The following is a 23,944-nucleotide window of genomic DNA, read 5'->3' on the forward strand; positions in this document are numbered from 1 at the left end:
ACCTCAATTGCAAGCAGGCAGGGAATTTCAAGGACCATCCGTTTAAGATTTGCCAACCTCAGATCAAGTTACAGGTCATAAGTCACTTGAAGTTGTGAAAACATTGCTTGGCTACTGAGGGTGAGAGGCGTTTTCCTATGTTCACAGGCACCCCTATGGGGCCCTAAAACAGGAAATGAAATCTGAACGCAAAGGCTCTCTTGTCAGTTCTCCAAATGACATGAGAGAAAGCAGCAGTACCATTTTAAAATTATGTAGCTAGAATCTGACCCATGTTAGTATCCCAATCATGTCTTCCCTACCTTCCTTTGGTCACTCAGTCTAAAGCATTACCATCCTATTACTTCTTCCTGATAGACATACGGAAAATGTAAGCGTGTTTCTACTTATATTCTGCAATCTTCCTTTCATCTTGCACTATGGTTTTCATGGGGAGATGGCAAGCAATTCTGGCTTTCTCAGAGAATGTATCTTCCCAAAATGCTATTTTTACCTAATTGATTCTATTGGTTGGAGAGTAAATAATTTAATGGTGTGAAGGGTATTGGTATCTTACTGCTTTATAAAGTAGACGTATTAAAGTAAAATGAAAAAAAAATCACAACAGGTTTAAAGATAAGATACTTTTGTAAAATACAGGTGATTCTCAAGAAGTAACTTGGGTAGATTTTCCACTGGCTTTTAAATTTATAAGCTACAACTATACACACCCCGAAAAGAGCAACTTGTAAGAACTTCAGAACAGTTTCTCAGTGGAGACAAGTCTTCAAGGGTACGCATGGCTAATAAAAGTTTTCCTCATCTTGCCTCCCCAAAGGGCCCACACCACTAGATTTCAGAAAGGTTTACTATAAGCCTATTAGGTCCCCTAAAAGATCGTAATTTTCTTTTGCTCAGTAGTTATTTTAAAGTAAGCATTTCTGCAACAGTTCTCCAAGAACAAACCAAGTAAAAGTGGTTGCATTCATGAAGCATTAAGTCTCAAGCAGTGCCCTACAGCTGTGCTATTTCTTCATTACCGTTCTTATTTAATTTGCTTGTGGTGCTTCCAACATATTTAAGAAACATTTACGATAGTGGCTTTTTTGTTTTACAAGTCTTTAATTAAAAAACTCAACAAAAATATATAATCAAGCATTTTACATAATGCATACATTCTTAATATCTGCAGGTAAGATAAATAACAGAAGGCAAAAGCAGATATACTAATTGTATTGCTTCTCTTTGGCAAGTCACCAATATTATCCCCTGCAGAAACACAGGATAAAATGTGTAAAAAATAAACAAAAAGCAAAAAAACCCACCACGGTCTTAAAATAATTGTCCCTTAGTACAAACAACAAAATATTTAGCAATAATGCAGTAGATGGAGTTTTCAAATTGACTAAAATTTATTATAATACTTTACTTATACCACAGGGGTTAAAGTTGCAAGCTGCTTTCCAAAATTCAGGCCCACAGCAGTAGTTAGGAAAAAAAAAAAAGAAGACACCCTTTTCTCCTGGTGTATCCCGGCTATTTTTCATTTAATAATGTCACATTCAAATTCTACCTCTCAGATGCCACTCCTAAGGAAAACAAAATCCTTCCCTAGACAAAAGCTGTTTTACTTGAAGGTCAGTTGTCTGACTACCCCCCAACCAAATACACATTTTGTTATGAGGCATTCAGCTTTCTTAAGTCAGTATTTACCATCTAACTCAATGTCCCAGAATAAAATTCCTTCCACTTTACAGCAAAGATACATGTTGTGGCTCTACTGAAGCAATATATACATGTTGGAACTAAAAATTAGAAAAGCAAAAGGGTCCATTCAAAACACAGCAGCTTATATCGAAATATATACATGTATGTATATGTTTTCACAGTTACATTTTAGAAAAAAATTTACATTTGATATGTTCAGAAATATTTCTCCTAAGGTCTATAAATAATATTTTAAAAGCTCAACTGATCAAAATGCAATACAAGAATGTATCAAATTAAATAAATCTCCTAAACCTTGAAGTCAGTAAAGCTTGAGGTTTGTGTAAAGTGTGTTGTCAGTCCCCAATACTAGGGAAGACAGCATCTTCTAAACACGGTAGGAGAGGAACTCTAAAACTTTGGAAGGAATCGGCAGCTCCTGGACTTCTTGGGTGGGCATCACTCTCCGGATTGACATGCGACATAAATGTTGAAGGCTAGGGACTTGCCTTGGAGTGGCCCAAAAGTACACACTTCCATCATGTGTCCTACACAGAAGTAAACAAGTCACAAGCTCAGTCACACAAATCCATGTATTTCATCGTCCAAAAGCTCAGACAACTACCACCGAGGCTGTGAATTAGAGCCACAAACTGCGCATTAAAACCTAATTCAGGAGACCTGCCCAGTGATCTCCCTCTATGACAAATTAATAATATTATAAAGAGCCCTTATGGAAGGTTTACTGACAATAAAATACAGGCTGCTTTGACTAAAAGCCACCTTAAATTGCCTCTTAAAAGAAAAGAGAAAAATCACTTACCCAGCAGCTAAAACACTGCCATCAGTAGAAAAGGCACAGCAAAGACCATTGCTCAAAGGTGCAACTTGCACTGGATAATCCTCATCAATTCTCCAGAACCTCACCATTCTGGAAAGGAAATAAACCGTCCAGTGATTATCTAGTAGGAAATTTAAGGTAAAAGCAACTTTTAAAATTCAGAAAGAAATGCCACTCTGGGCTGAGTCACAAAATATACACACAAACACACACACACACACAAATCACTGCAGCAATGACTGGAACTTGCTTTATTAAAGATTTTATAGTTTATACCAATTGGTAATTTGGATTAATTCACACTAAGAGACTATAAAGCATGGCTGCCTTCACTTCCCAGTGTTCTGATCTGTAATACGCCCACAACCGGAAACTTTCTCCTTACTTCCTTACACTTAAAATATAATCGGTATCTGATCTGTTTGCCTCTTTTCAAGAAGTTTATGAAACTTTTCACCTAGGTAGAGTGTGCCTAGGAATAGCAGACAACTGATAGTCAGAAACTAGCTGAACAAACAGGAAAACAATGGCTGCTGGCAAATAAAGAACTCTCCCCATACGTTTGCTAACATTCTAGAAAGATGGTAATGAGTCACTTTCTGAATGATGTGACCAAATTGCTTAATGCTATATCCATGCACATTGATAAAAGTATGAGAAAATGGAATGGCTACATCTAGTTTTTGCTTACCAGTAAGCAGCAAATCTCACTCATGTGACATTTCATCTTTATAGTCTCAGTTTCAGTGGATACAAATGACTGTTTTAATCATTTATTTCACTTTGAAAATGTTCTTCTGTTTCAACCTTTATAAGATATTACTAAGAAAATCTGTCAGCTGAGCTAAAAAGCTAATTAAAAATGCACCCAGTTTGCCTGAACCAGTTAACAAACAAAGAACACAGGGAAAGGCACGCATTATCTTTAGTTTACATAAATACTGTGCAGGCCAATATTAAGACAAATCAACATCTCCCAAGGTCTTGTCTAGAAAAAGGGCCATTAAAACCCAAACTGCAGAAAGGCCGTATTTTTCATCCTTAAGAATGTTTTTTATTAAGTAGAAAAATGAAAGGAAATCTTTACAATAATAAATAGGTCAAGCTGTAATTCACACACTTACTTATCATCAGCAAGACTTGCAACATGCAGTCCGTCATGACTAAACGAGACAGATCGTACCCATCGGTCATTTGCTCCTCCAGCAAATATGGGAGTAGGTGGGGGAAACAGGTGCCTGAGGTCAAAGACATGTTTTCAGTGGAAATGAGAGTCACTTCAAGAAACAAAACTACCCAGGTACAGAGTACATCGGTCTTTGGAATAATGTTTAAAGTGGTCTTAACAAACACAACTGAGAAGACTGAGCAGAGCTAGTCTATCCACTTTAAACGAAGCGATTAAACCTTATTACTAATCGCCGTCTTACAGAGTGGTTTAAGACTAAGTCCAACTTTAGTTTTAACTATGTTTCCCAACAGGAAACTCTAAATATAATTACCACCTCTAAAGAGTCACGTACTGTTAAGTAACAATAACAAGATCTGTATCAAGAAAGTCAAATTTATTTGTAGAATTTAGATGCATTATTAAAGGGCCTAAATGATACCGAAATTTTAAATTATGACAGACTGCAATTTTAGATTTCACATGTTAATGATTCTAATCATCCCCATGACTTCTTCTTAAAAGCTACACTGATAGTAGAGATGAATTACAGACTAAAATTATTCATGCTGTACCCACCCAAATTCCATCAGAATGTCTCCAGTGTGCGGATCCCAGATATAAACTCGAGTATCATAAGATGCCGTAGCCAGTAATGCTCCATCAGGAGAAAAGTCACAAGCTACAACATCATGGTGATGCCCTTCTAGTTTCCGTATCATGGTATATTTATCCATATTCCAAAGGAAAACCTGCAAAAAAGGCAAATGTTATAGCTTCATTCAGACATGCAGAGGACAAAATGGCACATCTTAAACTAAAACTGCTAAATTTAATTAAGATTACATTAAATTAAACATTATAAATTATGAATAATTATGAAAGAATATGCTCAGTGTCATAGTCAAAGATTAAAATCAGTTTTTAAGTTAATTAAAGTAAACATGCAAATTCTATTTCAAATGTTTCTGTTAAATGTTAATTTAAAAATAAGCCTAAACACAAAAAAGGCAATGCAATTTAACCACAAAGTTATACTGACATCCATTTATTCCAAAAACTAATTAACTAAAATATACAGAAATAAATAGGGTTAAGTACTACAAACCCCCTTCTTTTTTTTTTTTCCAGAAACTACCAAATTTTTAAAAAATATACAGACAGAAAATATAAGGTTAACAAATTGTTACTCCATTGGCATCTCCCTTTGAGATAATCACTTGTTTACAATAGGCTTGGGTCACCAACGTGAGCCTAGGAAGAGAAACAGATACTGCAAGCAAAGAGAATTTTTCACAGCCAAATGAAATTTCTTTGGCAAACAACAAGGATGTTAAACCACATTACAAAATGAAAATGCTAATTTACGAAAATAATACAATTAACAACATTTCTGTGAATCAAGATCTGCCAATCTTATTTTTCCCAAACCAACCACAATCATTAGTCATTTTAAGTATAAAACATTTAAATTACTTTCGTACAAGTTCACACATAGTTTTAGATTCTAAAGATCAGTAGTTATACTGTGCAGAATAGCTCTAAACAGGATTCTAATGTTTACTTCAATCTGTTATATTAAACACGAGCTTGGAGGTTTATTACAATCCTAATAAGACAAACTCTCCTCCTCTTGGAGTAAAGCAATCCTTTTTGCTACGTTTTTCTGCACAGACACAATATATTATTTCCAAAGAAAAATAAATACAAATTTTACATTGGATCAAAGACTTAAGGTATCTCTAGTATCTCAAAGAATTCCAAAAAATAGCACAGAGAAACCATTTGAAAGCCAACTACATTACATTAAATTGGTTTCACATGTTAGACTCCCAATTCCACCAGACTGGAAAATCAATTACATCGGAGGAGTCAGTTGGTTTCACTGTGGGGAAAATTATTTTTAAAAAGAAAAAAAGAAAGAAAGAAAAGCAGAAAGTGGACATCGACCAGCACCTGTGTACGTACAGTACACCTTGCAGCCGAATGCAAGGTTACTTCATCCTATGGTAAAGGTCGCCCCCAGCCCGGTAGCCAGAGATGCCACTCTTTCTGCCCAGCTAACACCATTGTGCGCCTGTGTGCGAGTGGTGCCAGCATAACCTCAATCACACCAATATTGCTGCCACCACCTGTGACAGGGAAAGCAAGAAGCATATGGAAAACACACAGCCTAAAATAGCAATGTCAACATCTAGCTTTGCTCTTCTTATGATTTTTAAAGAACTGAATATTTTTTTCTAAACTGCCAACATTTTCAACTATCATTTTAACACACTTCTTGGCTAAATAAAATGCATTTTAACCAGCCTCCCACCCCCCATTAATTCAAAGTGTATTGTGATCATCACATGTATTTGGACTTCAACCATTTTCATAAATACCTGAAGCTAATAAGATCTCTTTAACTATACTAACTCAGAGCTGGTAGACACTAACTAAAGGAGGGTCCATCAATAAGCATAACCCTCTTAAGAGTCACTTTATACTTAATCTGTCTACAGGTATGCTCTGCAAGACAGATCATATCAAATTTAGATGAAATTCACTCCAGGACATACATGACTGTTATTTTTATTCTTATTAGATTTTTAAGTTACTTTTTTTCAGTTAAATGTCCAGGACCAGCTGGGACTTAAAACTTTAAACAGCAAACTGGACCAAAAAAAAAAAAAGAACAACAGAGAAGAAAATAATTAGCAAGGGAATGTCTTAACATTTGGACTAAATCTCTTCTATAGCACATAAACTCTCCTAGATCTGAGAAAAAATAAAATTGACATACCCCTCATTTTATGAATATCATCTCTAACTAAAACAATCAAATTTCTCACTTTACAATCAATAACTATACTTATTTAATTTCCCTCATGCAAATTCTCCCCCATCATGAAATAACACATTTAAGATATTTAAGACACCGAGCACAGACTTAATAGGTTGCTTAGATTTAAAGTGATTATGCACAATTATAATCCAATTCACAGTAAGTATACAAGAACTTTGACACATACTGCTTTACTGGCTCCCACTGAACACAGCATAGAAGAGTCAGGAGAGAATGCACAGCTGTACACCCAGTTCTGATGGCCCCTCAATACTTTCATCATGTTTCCTGAACAAAAGGAAAATACCTGGATTAACCCTAGAATCTACTTCAAATAAGTAGCATTTCAAAAAAGGCAGAATCACAGAATCACAAACTTCTACAGAGGCAGTGATTAATGTATTACAGGGGTTGGCAATATACAACAGTTTCTTATTTTTGTACCTAAGTTTTACTGGAACATGCCCATTGTTGTGACAGTAGAGTGGAGTAACTACTGCAGAGACAGCATGGTCCACAAGCCTAAAATATTCACCATCTGGCCCTTTAAGAAAAGGTCAGCTGACTGACAACTGAAAGTATGTTGAGAGAGCAAGTTCCATATGATATGCGAAAGAAAATAAAATTTAATTTTCAAATGTTTTAACTATTGGGATCCCTTCACCCCTCAATAGCTGAGCAATCAGAGAATTGATAAATGCAGAAGAGGTGCCACATAATTTGGTAATAGTATTAGTGTATTATTCTATCAGGCAATGGTTATTACCCATAAGCTGAAACAAGTCTCCAAATCTGAGGGGTTTGTTTTCTACTACATTCAATTTAAGCTACATTTCCCCAAACAAGCCTGTCAACTTCTAGCTTGAGGCTGGTAGAGCACTAGCAGATCTTAATTAAATATATGGTTTTAGTTAAAACTGTAAACTCTTTCATCAGAGGCTAAGAAGGGGGAAGAGATGCTCACCTCAGGTCTTCTCAAACAAGGTAGACTCTCCAAAACTTTGTAAAAGGATCACAATTATCAATGTTTCCGAAAAAGCTAAAACTTGACACTGATATTCCTTTTACTATATTGGAGGGCAAATCTCTTACTTTTTATAATTCTTACTTAAACTATCCAACTTATTATTAGTAGTATTTACATCCTATAAATTCTGGTGTATAAATCATGTTTGAATTTACATTTTATTAATTACTAAGTTATATCTTTTGTTAGGTCAAGATCTACTTAAATTTTCACGAAGCAAATGAAGGAAGTTAATAATCCTCCCCAATATAAAGGAAATAAAACACAGACCAGTTCAAATAAAACCCTAAGATTGATCCAGATTTTGTCCTCAAATAGTTGGTACAGATCTGTGTAGTTTCTGAGTAACATCAGATTGTTTACTTAGAGTAACTGCTGGCTCCTGTTCTGGGTCACATTTATGGTTTTGTTTGATCTGTACAGGGAAAGGGACCAAAGGACTAAGCAGAGAAAAGGAAACTTTGATCATGTCACTTTTAATGTCAAATGCCCCAAGTGTTCATCATACCTCTCAGTAGTAATATCCAGAAACTAATTCTTTTCCACAGCCTAGAAAGAAAGACATACCATCATCTTTCAGGTCCCACACTCTCAGAGTTTTGTCTCTTGAAGCTGACACCAGGATCAAGCTCCCATCTGGAGCAAAAGTTAAATCTCTGACCACTTCAGTATGATCTACCAAGTTAAGGAGGAGTTTTCCTAAATGCAATGGAAGGTGGGAAAGAGACAATGTTAATAATTTTAATCAGCTTCCATATTAAAAAAATAGGGTTGAGATCACCATTAAAAAAAAAAAAAGAATAGAAATATCTGGGTACCTCCTTAGTTTACCAAGTGTAAAATGACTTATTTACTAGTGCCTTTACTATTATCTTTAAAGATTCAGTATTTACATTGTTACAAAATAGATTATTTCCAAGATACCAAAGCCTAAATTAGAAAAATTAAAAGGGAGTTCCTAAAATGTGAACAAACTCCTGGATCAAGTCAATTTAATATCAAGAAAATCTACATCATTTAAAAATCTTTGTATAGTATGATTTTAAAATACAAAATCAAAATTTTCCTTTTCTTTTACTTGGCTTAGACTACGAATGGACTGTCAAACTCGCCCAAAGATACATGTTATTCTGTAACAGCCTAACTTTTTAAACATAATCTCGATGAAAAAAGGTACTTTATTCATCTAATATTATAGAGTTTTGTTCTTCTATGAAAAGCAATGTGCTTACTTTAAATGTTTTCCCAGAATTCAATCAAATTTACTGACTCATTATCCCCACTCAGTGTTAGTATCACTTGCTGTATTCTAATGTACATAGTTTTAATGCTCATTTTAAAAAATCCTTTAAATTTTGGAGTACATACTATCAGCCAGAAACACATTTACTTTTTAAAAATTTATTTTATTTTACTTTATTTTGGCCGTGCTGCATGGCTTGGGGATCTTAGTTTCTGACCGGGGATCGAACCCATGCGCCCTGCAGTCCTAACCGCTGGACCGCCAGCGAATTCCCACAACACATTTACATGTAATTGCCCAAATAATTTAACTTCTCAACGTATCTGGTTAAACTTTAGATAAAATGTCATTAAAACTTTCCAGAGGTTAGATAATGATTGTTGAAAACCAGATTTACCTTGAAAGCCTCTAAGCTATCAATCATTGAAAAAGTATATGAAGAAAACACCTTGCAATTTGAGTCATAAACTAAATTACCAGTTTATAAGTGATAATTAACTAAACATTCCTTAGCCGTGCCCTTCCTACTATAATATTCTCTGAAGACTGATTAAGCAATATGAACTCTATTTTCCTAAATTAAAACTATGAGCTGAAGATGCTATTTAGGCCAAATATAAAGATACATTCATAGCATCAATTCTTGCTTCTCTGTGAGTTAAAATCCTCAAATTATGTATTCTTCCAGTGCCTATGAGCTATGCTTGCATCATAAGATAATCAGGTTTGCTTTCAAAACTATGACTCCATACCTGTATAAACATCCCATATTTTGATACGCCCATTGTTTAACCCTGTGGCAAGGAGTAGCTGATCTTGTCCAAATCTGAATCGATGCCATTCTATGTTTACACAGCGACTCTGTTTTTCTGGAACTGAAGATCCAAAAGCAAGACTCCAGACTATATCGCCACAGTCTATAATATGTTCACGAGGCTTATTTTTTTGACCACCATCACTGTTTTGTCTTGACAATCTTAAACTGCTTGAATTGGTGATATTCTTGGTGCCATGCAAGAGACTGGGTAGAAAAAAAGGTCAGATTGAAATCTAGTTATTATTTACACTGGACTCATGTGAATACTAAATAATGATAAGTGTTTGTTAAAATAACTTCAGTATTATTATAGTGATACGGAATAACAACAGAATCCTTATAGATGGGAAGAGGAAAAGTTGCTACAAGCTACATGGGCATGACCAAATAAATTCAGACTAAAAGAAATCCTCAGTGTATGAGAAAAAGTTCAACAATAAAGCAATTTATAATTTATTCATTTCAAATTTGTTTTAATATATCCTTATTGATATAGAAATCCTATCTCAACCAGGATTCCTTTAATTAACCCAAAAGTATAAACAAGCAAAAAACAAAAACAAAAAATTCTGAGAACATTAAGATACTGTGAAGCTGACACCAGAAAACTACCTTAAACCCCATAATAATAAGTAGTTTCCCATACATTCTAGACCTAATCTAATATGTAATAAGGACATTAATGACGAAAACCATAAAGGTGAACTAAACACAAAAAAGAGGGAAAGATTAAACTTAGTAGATACATTTTAGAAATTGCACTACCAAGGCACAATTAACCTGCCTTTTGATATATGGAAAAGAAAAATTTAAAAACACCAAAGTATCTGAGAAAGTATTCTATAATATATAAGGCCAGACAATTCTTCCCACAAATTTTCCAACAAATATATTCAGCTTATGAGTAAAATTCATTTACAACAGTCTCCAAAGGAAAAAACTTAAATATCAAAATAATCTTATTATTCCACACAGAGAAAAAAATAAAATCTAGAAACAGATAGATACAAAAGACAAAAAAGAAAACAGTCTTACAAGTTCTTAAGGCACTGGGACCACGGAACAAGCTTTACTGCACGATGTCCTTGTGACCAAGCAAAGTATGAACCATCTGGAGCAAAAGCAACAGTCCAATTTTCACGACCACATTTCTTGTCAAAAGGAGCCGCAGGAGCTAAAAGTTCACCTATAGTACGTGATCTCACTAAAAGAAAAATAAAAAATATAGGATATCATATATAACCAACAATGAATTTGAGACAACATTCATATTACTTTGGGATCCACTCAGCTCCGCTGAGTTTTTCCTTTTTCTATGTAGACAAGGTACAATGAGTTCTGCATTCTACCCTTTCAGGGGAGATATGTGGTGTAAAGACCCTGTAATGAGAATAAGCATCTTTAAGTTTTGATAAAGTGATCCTCCTAAAATTTCCCAAATCAAGAGCTTTTTAAGAAAGTTTCAAAACAAACAAACAAAAAAACTGGTCAAATAACAATAATGTAATGATCAATCAGGGCTAGCAATTACTGAAGTCCTGACTTTTGCACTGCCTTACGTTTTCCTCAAATTACTAACATTTAAAATACAAGAAACTGAAGTTGCTCTGCAGGAAAAGTATCTTCCAAAAAGTTTGTAGCTTTCAAAAACCATGAACCACTATAAAATAAAGTTTTATATCATTATTCAAAGGAAGCACTATAGGGACTTCCCTGGTGGCACAGTGGTTAAGAATCCAACTGCCAATGGGGGGGACAGGGGTTCGATCCCCGGTCCGGGAAGATTCCCACATGCAGCGGAGTAACTAAGCCCGTGCACCACAACTACTGAGCCTGTGCTCTAGAGCCCGTGTGCCACACTGCTGAGGCCTGCGTGCCTAGAGCCTGTGCTCCGCAACAGGAGAGGCCATCGCAATTAGAAGCCTGTGCACTGCAACGAAGAGTAGCCCCCGCTGGCCGCAACTAGAGAAAGTGTGAGCAGCAACCAAGACCCAACACAGACAAAGATAAATTAAATTTAAAAAAAAAAAAAGCACTATAAAATGGTCTAGTCAAAACATGAAGTCAAACATGAATATTCTTATCTTTTTCAAGTCACAAAAAACACAAAATCCTCAGAAGTAGGAGGAACTTAAAGGTTACTTAGTCCAGCCTCCCCAACCAGTGCTTTAAAATGCACTGTATTTGGGACTTCCCTGGCGGTCCAGTGGTTAAGACTCTGGGGTTCAACTGCAGGGGGCACGGGTTCAATTCCCGGTGGGGGAACTAACATCCCGCACGCTGCTCGGTGCCACCAAATAAATAAAATGCATTGTTATTTGTGATTCTCGAATAGTGGTCCTCAAGCGTCTTCCTAATGGGCCACAAACTGACCCAAAAACGGAAGTAATTCTTTTGGTTTTTAAGGACAAAAAAAAAAGAACAAGTTCATATATTCTAAATTTAGTTACCAGAACTTAAATTTAGCATTCATAACTAAAACTGGCATATTTGGGACTTCCCAGGTGATGCAGTGGTTAAGAATCTGCCTGCCAATGCAGGGGACACAGGTTCGAGCCCTGGTCTGGGAAGATCCCACATGCCGTGGAGCAACTAAGCCCACGAGCCACAACTACTGAGCCCGCGCACCTAGAGCCTGCCCGTGCTCCGCAACAACAGAGGCCACCGCAATGAGAAGCCCGCGCACTGCAACGAAGAGTAGCAGCCACAAATAAATAAATATACTTTTAAAATAAAATAAAATAAAACTGGCATATTAAGAGTGTACAGAGAATTTTTCTTCTGCCTTTAACAAGAAGGATAATCAACAAGTTCCTATTGTACATGTGCACATGCAAACGCGGCTGCTATTTCCTCAATTCTGGAAAAGGATCTTTTTCTTTTTTGGCTGCATTGGGTCTTCGTTGCTGCACACAAGCTTTCTCTAGTTGCGGTGAGCGGGGGCTACTCTGTGATGCGGTGTGCACGCTTCTCCTTGTGGTGGCTTCTCTTGCAGAACACAGGCTCTAGGCGCGCGCGCTTCAGTAGTTGTGGCTCGCGGGCCCTAGAGCGCAGCCTTGGTAGTTGTGGCTCACGGGCTTAGTTTCTCCGCGGCATGTGGGATCTTCCAGGACCAGGGCTCGAACCCCTGTCCCCTGCATTGGCAGGCGGATTCTTAACCACTGCACCACCAGGGAAAGGATCTTAATCAGTCTATCACCACTGCTCTTAGGTCTGTCTTGATTTCAAAGTTTGCTACTCTTCCTTTTTAGTTATAAGTCACCTTCGGTTTAGTTTCCCTATTATCTATTTTGTGATCTGTTGCGTGTTCAACTCTATGGTCTATTTTTATGTTTTGGGCTTAAAGTTTCCAACAACTAAACTTCAATATATTCTACGTACTGCAGTTCAAATGAGAACCACATATACTCCGACTGCAAGAGCAAATACATATATATATACAAACCCCAACAATGTATTCATTCAGTGACACTTCCAGTCTCCACGTGTGCTCCACCAACAGGGAGTGTAGCACCTGGCATGTGACAGGGGCTCAGAAAATATTTATTGAACGAATATGAAAGCATGTGTATAAGCTCCCATTCTTAAGCGATTTAAATATTTCCTCGGGATTTCCCTGGTGGCGCAGTGGATAAGACTCTGTGCTCCCAATGCAGGGGACCTGGGTTTGATCCTTGGTCAGGGAACTAGATCCCACACACGTGCTGCAACTAAGAGTTCGCATACCACTACTAAGGAGCTGGCAAGCCGCAACTAAGGAGACTGCCTGCTGCAACTAAGACCTGGTGCAATCAAATAAATAAAACAAAAATAAATATTTAAAACAATAATTAATAAATAAATAAATATTATTTCCTTGCCCAATTCTTTGATACATTAACAATGAGATTATGGTTTAAAAAGTAAAACAAAGCAAAACTGAAATCTGTTTTCCTATGATATTCATAAATATAAATATGCACCTATTTTGGCACAGCTGAAATTATTGGAACATTTCCTTTTGATGACTCAAAATCTTCCTCCGTGACACTCCACCCACTCAGTACTGGGTCTGATCTAAAAGAATAAGCCTGATCCTGCTCTCACATGACATTCATATATTGAAGACGGCCATGACATCAGCAACTAAATCTGTTCACCAGGATAAAATCTGGTGAGTTTTCAATTACACGGTTTCAAGTCCATTCTCCACCTACACCTTCATACTTTTCTGGATAAACTCCAGTTAGTAATGGCCCTCAAAAAAGTGGAACTTTTTCAACCAAACACAATACTTCAAGTGTTGTTTAATCAAAGCAGAACCCCCCACCTACCCCTGCCCCACTTGTATCACATGACTTTAATACAAAATTCACAAACCGGTGACACTCTTATGCCTGTAGAATGATTTTTTTAAATATACAAATGAGGGAGTTCCCTGGTGGCCTAGTGGTTAGGATTCTGGGCTTTCACTACCGAGGGCCCAGGTTCAATCCCTGGTTGGGGAACTAGGATCCCACAAGCTGCACGGCGCGGCCAAAAAAAACAAAACCAAAACCAAAACACTCACACACAAATGATTTTTGAAAGGGCTGGCTGCTCCATGTCCCCTATATTCCTCCAAGCCCACAGTCTTTCATTTATGTGCCTGGTCCCTGAATTTGCAACCCCTGCCTAAATCTTTTTTTTTTTTTAAACATAGGTTTCTATAACCACATCTATCTTTTAAAATCCACAAATTTTAGGAGAAAAAGAAAATCAAAGTTCACAAATAAGGGAAGCAAGTTTTAAAATTCAACTGAAAAATGCAAGCACTATCTTAAAAAGAGAAAGCCCCTGATTAAACTAGATGAGTATACTTATATAACTTCCATCTCAAAAAACAGAGGACTGGCCCTTGCATTCAACTTCAAAAACATCTGGTAAATTAGACTAAAACTCATTCCTCCTTTAGCAAGCATAAGCAAGACTAACTTTCCTATAGAAGACTCATTTTTTAAAATCTGTATTTTAGGATCACTCTGTATTTTTCTTCTTTCACCTTGACCACAATCACAAAACTCCTCTTGTGTAAAGGGTGGTAATAAATTAACTAAAGAACTGGTTCAGATAACAAAGACCCTGAAATAATAAGCTAATCTACTCTTGAATATATATATATTTTTCAAGAAATAGGGCCACCGTAAAAAAATACTGCCAAATAAATACAAACAAGTACTGAATTAATAATTACCTTGTGTTTCTTTGCTTCTTAACAGGCATATAAAATGATCACTGCATTTTAATCAAATAATTTAAACACCCATTTAAATACTTACTGGTATACTATTATAAACTAGCACGAAGTTTATAATGAAGAAAAATTTTAATTAAATCTTTATATACTACCTGCAACTGTTGAATGTAAGTATCCTAAGATACTATAATTTAATGACCTTGTATAAGGGAAAAGCTGCCTGCCATGGGAACTTGGCCATTGGATACAACACCACATTATTAATATCCGCACAGTAGTAACACATCATCTGAGTCACTGCTCAACCAAGCAAACCACATTCAGTTCCTTCTTCACATTCCTCCCTGCAATTTCATAACTAGAAAGAGAAGATCTGTGGCAGAACCTTGTGAAAGAGGGCAGTAGCTCTAGGCAGTAACTCCCCGTCACAGAGACTTCTTCAATCATTCATGGAATTTTGCCTCCTCTTTCAGTACTTACTTGAGAAGCCAAACAGCTATAATTAATACCCAACAAAAAATGTTAGTCCTTACTGATAGATACAAAGCAACGCAGAGGTATTAGTGTTTAACTTTGTATTCAAATGATATTTAAAAAAAAGAAACAAAAACCTGGGTTTTAAAAAAAAAAAACTTACAAAAGGCCAAAGTTCTTTTAAACATAGCAACTTTATACTATATAGTAACTTTATATAGTTATAGAGTAACTTTATATTATATCCAGGAAATAACACTGAGACAAATATGCAAAAAAAATATTTTTTTTAATTCAAAAAGCTATGTAGTGCATGGTTCTACCTTATGCAGGTATGCTAAGAACCTCCATCCATCCCTTAGAAGAGAGGATTGGAAAGTTTTCAAAATGATTCATCAACATGAAATAAAATACAGATAAATGAAAGGCAGATCACTCATCTGCAATACTGCTGTGAGTAGGAAAAAAAAATAGCACTGAATTGAGAATAAGAACTTTTGAGTTCTATGTTCCACAGTTAAAATAAAAATTGGACATGAATTTTCTCTGTATGTTTAAAATAGTCATTAAAACCACAGTTAAAGTCCCCTCCTAACCTGCCATTCAACCTTATGTCTAAGAGAACAAAAGTCCAGAACTCTAACACAGCTGTCTCTAGGTATAAAAATTCACCCACAAACAGGATACAGGGCCTTTTGGATACTTCAGCTTCTCCCTTTCTCTAGAAAACCTCCTCCAAGGATTCAATAAAGGCACACGTTTAGCTGAAGAACAAGAAAATGCAAAGGCTCTCTGCTCAGTAGCTACCTCCAATTTTCATTTAATTAACACACAGTATTGGGCTCTGGGGAGCGATGAGGAGATGCTAAATCTATTTTGTTTTTTTAAATAAAAACTGTCTATCTATCTACCTATCTATATTTTTTTGTCCATGCCGCGCGGCTTGCGGGACCTTAGGTTCCCCGACCAGGGATCCCGCAGTGAAAGCGCCCAGTCCTCACCACTGCACCGCCAGGGAAGTCCCCAAAAGTGTATGTATTTAAATAAGGTGTATAACATCACTTGACAAGTTCAGGGTTTACAAGCATAGCAATCAATGCACAGCACCCGCAACTCGCCCCAAAGTTGTTCCAGTTATATTACCTTGAGAGAGGATTTAAATAATGTGAGGTGCTTTCTACTGAGTCAGTGGGTGGGTCCTGACGCAGGACCTTCAACATCTGTTGGCCTGTCTTCTGCTTGGCAGGGCTGGCCACTAAGCCAGTTTCCAGACAGCCTTTTCAGGAGTCTGCTCTTCCGTAGATCAGCTTTTCTCCGGTCACTCCACCCAACCACCCTGCTCCTCCCTGCTCCTCTGAGTGTGAGAGATAACCGAGTCCTCCCCAGAGCCGCTGCCTTTCTTAACGCCATGCCACTTTTTAAAATACTGCTTTTTCCAGGCTGATGGCACTCTTCGGCTGCATTTCTCCTTATAATTGTTGGTATACACGAAGACCCATCCTTTCATAACAGCTCAGGTCACACAAGTTTACTTTTCCCCACTGGAAACTTTTTTAAGAGTCCTGGAGACTTGCCCAGCCCTCCCCTGCCCCCTCGACGCCCCAGCCCCTTAGCCAGAAGAAATCCAGAAGAATGGCCGGCCCTGCGCGGACCTCCGATGAGAAAACTGTGGGGTGGGGGGGTGGTCCCCGGGGAAGCGTGTCCATCTCCGGCCACACAATCATTGCAACCCTCGCCACTCGGCGCCCAGGTTCTCTTTGCCTCTAGTATCCGCGCACCGCCTCCCTCCGTGCCAGGCGCACAGCAGGCGCCGCATCAATGCAGACCCCATCTACCCTCGGCGACACCCACGCGCAGGGCCGCTTCCTTTCTCTTCGCTCCAGGGCTTGGCCCCGGCTCACTGTTCTTCCTCAGACTCAGAGACGCTTCCTCCCGAACCTCTGCCTCTCCGCAGCCCCCGCGCGCTCACCAGCAACCCTCACCCATCGTCCCATTCCTCACCGATCTCTTTCTCGTTGACCCTCGGGGGAAAGCTGGCCATCTATGGGGCACCGTCTGATTCCGGGGGCGCGATGCGGACGCAACGACAGAGAAGGGAAAGGCGAGCGCCGAGGGGCGTGACGCGGGCTGGGTCCCTCCCGGTCCCGGGGACGGAGGGGAGGGGCGGGGCGGTCGCGGCGGCTTCTGCCGACTGCCCCGGGAAAGCTCCGGGAGGCCTCGGACCAAACTACGGAGTCAAACACAGACAATAGATGCTGTTCCCTTCCTCACGCCTACGGACCAAGACGCTCCCCTCCACACAACCGACTGCAAACGAGACACTGGAGACAAAATGGCGCGTGCCGCGGGGGATAGCAGAGCAGCGGGGGCGGGGCCTCGTGACGTCACAGGGTGATGGCCAGCCTCCCGACGTTCGAGACGTGACGGCCTCGGCTCGGCGCCCCGCCTTCTCTCCGGGTGCGCGCGGGCGTTGTCCTGGGGACGCGAAAGGGGAGCCGGAAGAGCGCCGGGGCGGAGGAGGAAGGGGAGGCTGCGGTGGCAGCCCAGGCCCAAACCCTGGGTTGGAACTTACCGACTGTGCGTTTTAACTGTGTTAGTTTCCCGGCCGGGAGGCCAGCATGGTATTTGTAAGTTGAAGAGCCTTTGAAAAGGCAAACACAGAATTGTATAATACATATTAGCTCACACCGTAAAGATTGTATGGAATTTAAACTGACTGAACTGTAAAGAACAAAAAAGACGTTTCAGGTTTTAACTCGGTTTGGCCACCTCCCCGGCCCTCATGTGCCGGGGAACTGGAGGTTGCAGTGATGAAAACAGTGAGAAGACAATGAACATCGCTATGCACCCACACGTCCGGCCGCAAACGTTCTGACGAGAGCCAGCCGGTTTTTGGAAGGGCCGAGGTGACCCGAATTCAGGAACAGGGAGACCCGGGCATGATGGCGTCCCGCCCCACCATGAGACCTCCCGGGGCTGTCTTTGTCCTGGCTGCTTCCTGCAGCTGGGCCTGCCTCGGGGCTGCAGGGAGGCTGGCGGTCAGCAGTGTCCCTGCCACTGGCAGAGCTCACTGTGTCTGCTGAGAAGCAGCCCTTCCTGCGCCCAAGGTCTAGGCCTCCGGGAGGCAGCTAACCATTCACACAGCAGAGCTGATAAACGTGTCAGTGTCTGCCAGAAGCCAAGTTGGTTCCCGTATACAGATGACATATTTGCATTTTAATTGGCTCTTCTGTGGACTCTAAACTCTAAAGTTCCAAAGGAGGACAACTAAGGCTGGGAATTTCAAATATGCAGCAGATGCTGATGGGAGAGGAGTTGCATAGCCAAGCTCTTTTGAGAGATCTCAAGTGACAGCACCTAGGCATGGCTACTTCATCTTTTTCTTTGCATAAGGATAATTCTTCCAATGGTGAGATGTTTAATACCAGGTACAAGAAATCATCCCCCCTCCTTTTTTAAAAAAATCATTTTGTTACATTCAGTCAACATATTTATTGATGGTTTACTCTGTGCCAGATACTGGGGCTAGTTGTTGAATACTTATAGTAGAACAAAAGAAAAATTTTAATGCAGTCTTGTAGCTCAGATACCAATATTTCTATCAGTCCCTGCTAATTCTTCTAACGAACTGCTAGTACCTCTGTTTACATGTACTGTACCAAACAAATTCATGGAAAATACCAGTTCTTGAGTGTCTGTGAATTGTTTTGGTGACTTTTTCGTACAATTGTTTAATTCCACTCTAGTTCATTACTGCTAGTCAACAGACTTCCAGACCATTTCCTCAACTGGCAAAGTATGACAATGGAATGAAAAATAATTGTATGACTTGCATACTCATTAGTGCTAATATGTACTATTTATTGGGTCCATGCTACATGTCAGGCACCGTGCCATATAAGTGCTTTTGTGGATTAACCCATTTAATACCCACAGCAGTATGAGCAGTGTATTAATCATTTATATTTTACCAACAGTTAGTAACTTGACGATAGTTACAGAGCTCCGAAGTGATAAAGCGCTAGATTTGAACCCAAACTTGTCTACTGCCCTGCCCCACTTCCATGCTACCTTGTCTCTCATAAATGAACCCTACCATGAGAAGTAAATACGTACGTGGCATTTCATATTTATATTTGCTATGTTAATGTCAAATCCGAATGTCTCTCTTATCACCTGCATATCCCATAAAGCTGAGATTCTCCAGAGTTTTATTCTTGTTCCACAGCTGTTTTTCTTCTTCCACACTCTCCCTGCGTTATGACAACCTCTCTTTGGGGTTTAATTACCAGCTCTGTGTGAAGACTCTCAAGGCCAGACCTGCCTTCTTTCTTGGGCTTCAGATTTACATATTCAGATACTTACAATAAAGCCTGATATGTCACAACTGAGAACAATCTTCTCTCCCAAAGGTGCTCCATCTGTTATATTCCCTACCCTAGTGAGCATGTCCATCCAGTCACCCAAGCCAGAAGCTGGAGTGTTTTCAGACTCAGGCCACTCTCCCCCAACCCCATGTGGCATGAATCAGTCCCCAAGCCCTGCCAGTATTTTCTCTTAAACGTTCTGGAGTCTGTCTTCTCTGTTCCAAAACAGCTGCCACTGTCTTAATTCAAGAGCTTGTCATGTCATCTCTCTTAACACTCCTTTATAACCCCACACCCTAAGAAACCGCCATCAATACCTTGGTGCATTTCCTCCTAGGCTTTTAAAATTTTACTAGCTGTGTGTCCTTGGGCAAATTTGTTAACCTCCCTATGCCTCAATCTTCTCATCTGTAAAATGGAGATGGTAATATTACCTACTTCACAGTTTTGAGAATTAAGTGAGTTAATATGAGAAAAACATTTAGAACAGGGTCTGGCAACAGAGTGTCAGATACTAAGAGTAAGATGTAAGTGTTAGATACTATTTTCCTACATAATAATCCCAGCTAGCTGCAAAAGTGAAAGATCAAAATCTCATAAAATATAAGGGATTGGCAAAGAGCCATAAAAATAACATCAAGTATATGTATAATCAAAATCATAAGTAAAAGTTCTGGAAAGCATTCACTTCCAAAACAAAGCTGATCCAACCACTAAAAACCCGTTTTCTTGAATCTCATTCTTGAGTTATTCAGAAAACATTGCTGCTGTGTGGTTAGCTACTAAGGGTGATTTAGTCATGATTTTTTTATGTGGATATCATTTCTTTAAAAATTTTTGAACCAATATTTACTATCTTGAAATATAATTTTTTAAAAATTTACATCCTGTCTTATTCCATTTTCTCACCTCTCAGCAAAATGTTGTATTAACAGTTTGGCATTGGGAATTCCCTGGGGGTCCAGTGGTTAGGATTCCATGCTCTCACTGCTGAGGGTGTGGATTCAGTCCCTGGTCGGGGAACTAAGGTCCAGCAAGCCACACAGCTTGGCCAAAAAGAAACAACAACAACAACAACACAATTTGGCATTTTCATGTAGTTATATCTCTTAAGGATGTATTTTTCTACACTGTTTTCTTATACTGACAGAGAAGTACATAGCATTAGAGAGGGGAAGCAAAAATTATTACATTCTTTTGTTTAAGGACAATAAATATAACCATTTTATATGTAAATAATTAGAATTTTGGAGTAGAATACAATAGAAAATTTTGTGTCATGCTTTTTTTCTTTCTCACGATAAAATAATAGTTTCCTATGTAGATAAACTTTTCACCACATCATTGTAGGTAATTTGAACTTCATTTGGAGGTGAATTTTTTTCCTTTCCTTCTTCAGAATACATGATATTTAATAGTGCAGAAAGGTGGGCTTCTCCTGTAATTAAACTCTCATTACTCATATGGACAGTGTAGGTATATTCCCCTTGATGTTATGAATGTATCCAGTTCAAAATTGTGGCCTGTTTTGGGAGACTCCATATTCACCAAAAGTTAGAACAATTCAAGTGGGTTGTCTCTGAAGTTACAGACAAACCTCTAAATTAGCTTTAAATTGGGAAGGATTCTTGCAGGATCTTGTTTCTGAATATATATCCTGGTGAGAGTAGAAAGTAAGTGTTCCCTTCCTATAACTAAAGGGAAGCAATGTTTACTTAAAATAACAATCAAACATGACTTTAAAAAAAGAAACCCACTAATAATTGTACAACAGGAGTTTGAAGCCTACCACCACCAGAAAAACAAAACAAAACAAAACAAAAACAAAACAGAACAACAAACCAACATCCAAAATCCCAAATATTTTATTGTCCCCTAGTGTGGTTAAATCTCAAAGATGAAAAAGATCGCCATAGTCTTTTTTTTTTTTTTTTTTTTTTTTTGCGGTACGCGGGCTTCTCACTGTTGTGGCCTCTCCCATTGTGGAGCACAGGCTCCGGACGCGCAGGCTCAGCGGCCATGGCTCACGGGCCCAGCCGCTTCGCGGCATGTGGGATCTTCCCGGATCGGGGCACGAACCCGTGTCCCCTGCATCGGCAGGCAGACTCTCAACCACTGCGTCACCAGGGAAGCCCCGCCATAGTCTTGACTCACTATTGACTGAGACCAAACAAAAAAAAGTTAAGAACAGCCTCATTGTTTAAGCAATAGGAAAGTTGCTGTGTGCCTGTTTGTTTTGCTTTTTGGACCTTTTTGCTATTGTTGCTACAGCTCCCCCAGGCTAAGCCTAGGAATTCGCCCATGGTTATTCAGTGCTTGGGTCCTAGAGCAGGAGTTTCGGATCTTGGGATTTGTGGAGTTAAGTCTGGGATCCTGGATTGAAGAGTGTGGAATTTGCTCAGAATTTAGCTGGACAAGCATAATTTATACACACAAACATGTGCATTAATAAACTGTAGTAGATACCTTGATAGTTGTAGAACATACAGAAAAAATAATAGAGCCCAGAGGAAAATTCTGGAGGCAACTCCTTTTGCCTGTGGTAGTCTTGCTGGGGATGAAGTGTCTAGAAATGCCCCTACTTTTACCCTGCTGTCTTATTTTTCACTTTTCTTCCTGATTTCACATTTTTTGTGAGGTGTTTGACAGTGTGGTATGAGCAGAACGTTAGTATCAGGTTTTCAAAGATGTATAATTTGATCTTAGTTTACAACTATACCCAGAATGGCCGAAAGTGTGGAAAATGGTGTAGCCAGTCTAGATGTTTCTACATCTATGTCTGAGCCAGAACGCTCCTGGCAGCCTATAGGAAATTATCGTATTGTATCTAAAAGGGTAAGCAGAGACCCTGTCTCCAGTGTTCTGTAGGATTCCCAGAGCTTGTTGCTGAGCTGACTCAGCTCCATCCCCTTCTCCTCTCCTTACCCGCAAACTCAGGGCACCTACACGCAGGCTCAGTCCTTTAGCTCAGTCCTGGACCTTCAGGAGAAATCTGTATAAAATGGAATATTCCATGCAGTGATGGAGATTTTCCTCATATCAATCATTTTTCTCTTCCTCTGATAGAGCTTTGCATTTTCATTTTTCTGAATGTTCCTACCTATGACCATCTGTAGAGATTATGAGGGAGAAGAAAATTATCTTTCACCGACTGCATGAAAGGCAAGTGTTTCTCTTGCTTGTCCTCCCCTCTGTTCTTTGTTTGGGAAATGCTTCTGTACTCTTCCCAACTTCGGTTGCCTGACTTTGGGGGCAACTTTTTAAGTCAGCTGTTTCTTTCTCCCTTCTGTTGGAGGGTGCCAGCATTGGCTGGAATTTGAGTCCTTCTCCCGGGACCCAGAGAGTCCTGCGGACAGCTCACAAGCTATCTCTACTCGAGCTGCTGGCCCCAGCCAGTCTTGCCCTGGTGGAATGGATTTGAATGCAAGATCTTCCAACTGATACCTTTACTTGCTAACATATGGGTCATCGTTTCTTTTAGGCTGAGGAATTTCTGACTGATTTCCAACCCTCCTCCATATCGTTTCTTTTTAAGTTCTTTTTTAATCTTCCATATTGTTTTACTTTCTGAATTTGTTTTTTCCTTTCTATGAAATGAATTCTCTTGTTATAATGAAAATGTTTCATTTTCTCTACTTGGTTTTAGGTTCCTTGAGGGCCATGACTTTTCTTTATCTTGGAGTCATTTTTAGGATTTTGCACATAATTGATATTCAATAGATGTTTGTTGAATGGAATTGAATTGACTCTTTCATCTAACTTCCCACTAGGGTATTTGAGGTAAACTGAGAAAGCAGGTGTTCCTATTACTGTCTTTACAAAAATCAAGAGAAATCAAATTCGAAAGTTTGCTAGTAGGAGAGTTCAAAGATTAAGGCAATTGTGATTGAAGCCAATAAAAAAAAATTGTGTGATTTTGCTTATTATTTTTACCTGGAAAAATAAGTGTATTGAAGAAATAATCTCCAATGTATAGTTAGGAGTCTTCGAGACTAATTTCTCAGGGGCATAGAATCATTTTCAGATTCATAGCTGGAAGGGACCTTAGAGATCATACAGTGTAACCTTATTTTACAGGTGATGAAACTGGTATTTGACTCTACAAATGAGTTTCTCATATTCATACAACTAGTTAGTAAAAGAATGAAGATGGGGCACAGTTCTGCTCGTGAGGAGCCTGGCACTTTTCTCATTGCACTGTAGTTCTTTTACCATACTGTGGTTATTTGTACACATGCCATCTCCCCTCAAAGTGTCATTGGTTAATAGAAGACAGAAG

The 23,944-nt window shown here is 38.9% G+C and overlaps 1 protein-coding gene across 1 annotated transcript; it reads right to left on the minus strand.

The window, feature by feature from the left end:
* Positions 1–1,087: 1,087 nt before the first annotated feature.
* Positions 1,088–17,629, minus strand: WSB1 (WD repeat and SOCS box containing 1). The gene is made up of 9 exons (XM_079904231.1): positions 17,300–17,629; positions 10,645–10,813; positions 9,545–9,813; positions 8,117–8,248; positions 6,710–6,810; positions 4,275–4,447; positions 3,652–3,765; positions 2,510–2,617; positions 1,088–2,234 (listed from the first exon to the last, which is right to left on the minus strand). Exons 1-9 carry the CDS (start codon positions 17,337–17,339, stop codon positions 2,075–2,077), a joined length of 1,266 nt encoding a protein of 421 aa, XP_079760357.1. The 5' UTR covers positions 17,340–17,629; the 3' UTR covers positions 1,088–2,074.
* Positions 17,630–23,944: the final 6,315 nt, after the last annotated feature.

The sequence above is a fragment of the Stenella coeruleoalba genome (assembly GCF_951394435.1).
Source record: "Stenella coeruleoalba genome assembly, chromosome: 19".
Taxonomy (NCBI): Eukaryota; Metazoa; Chordata; class Mammalia; order Artiodactyla; family Delphinidae; genus Stenella; species Stenella coeruleoalba.

Coding starts and splice junctions, on each gene's coding strand:
- WSB1 (XM_079904231.1), bottom strand. CDS start 17,339: ATGGCCAGCTTTCCCCCGAGGGTCAACGAGAAAGAGATCG. Junction 6,811..8,116: donor GTGGGACCTGAAAGATGATG/GTATGTCTTTCT, acceptor CCTTTTGTTCAG/GAAACATGATGAAAGTATTG. Junction 2,618..3,651: donor GCAAGTCTTGCTGATGATAA/GTAAGTGTGTGA, acceptor TTTCCTTTCCAG/AATGGTGAGGTTCTGGAGAA.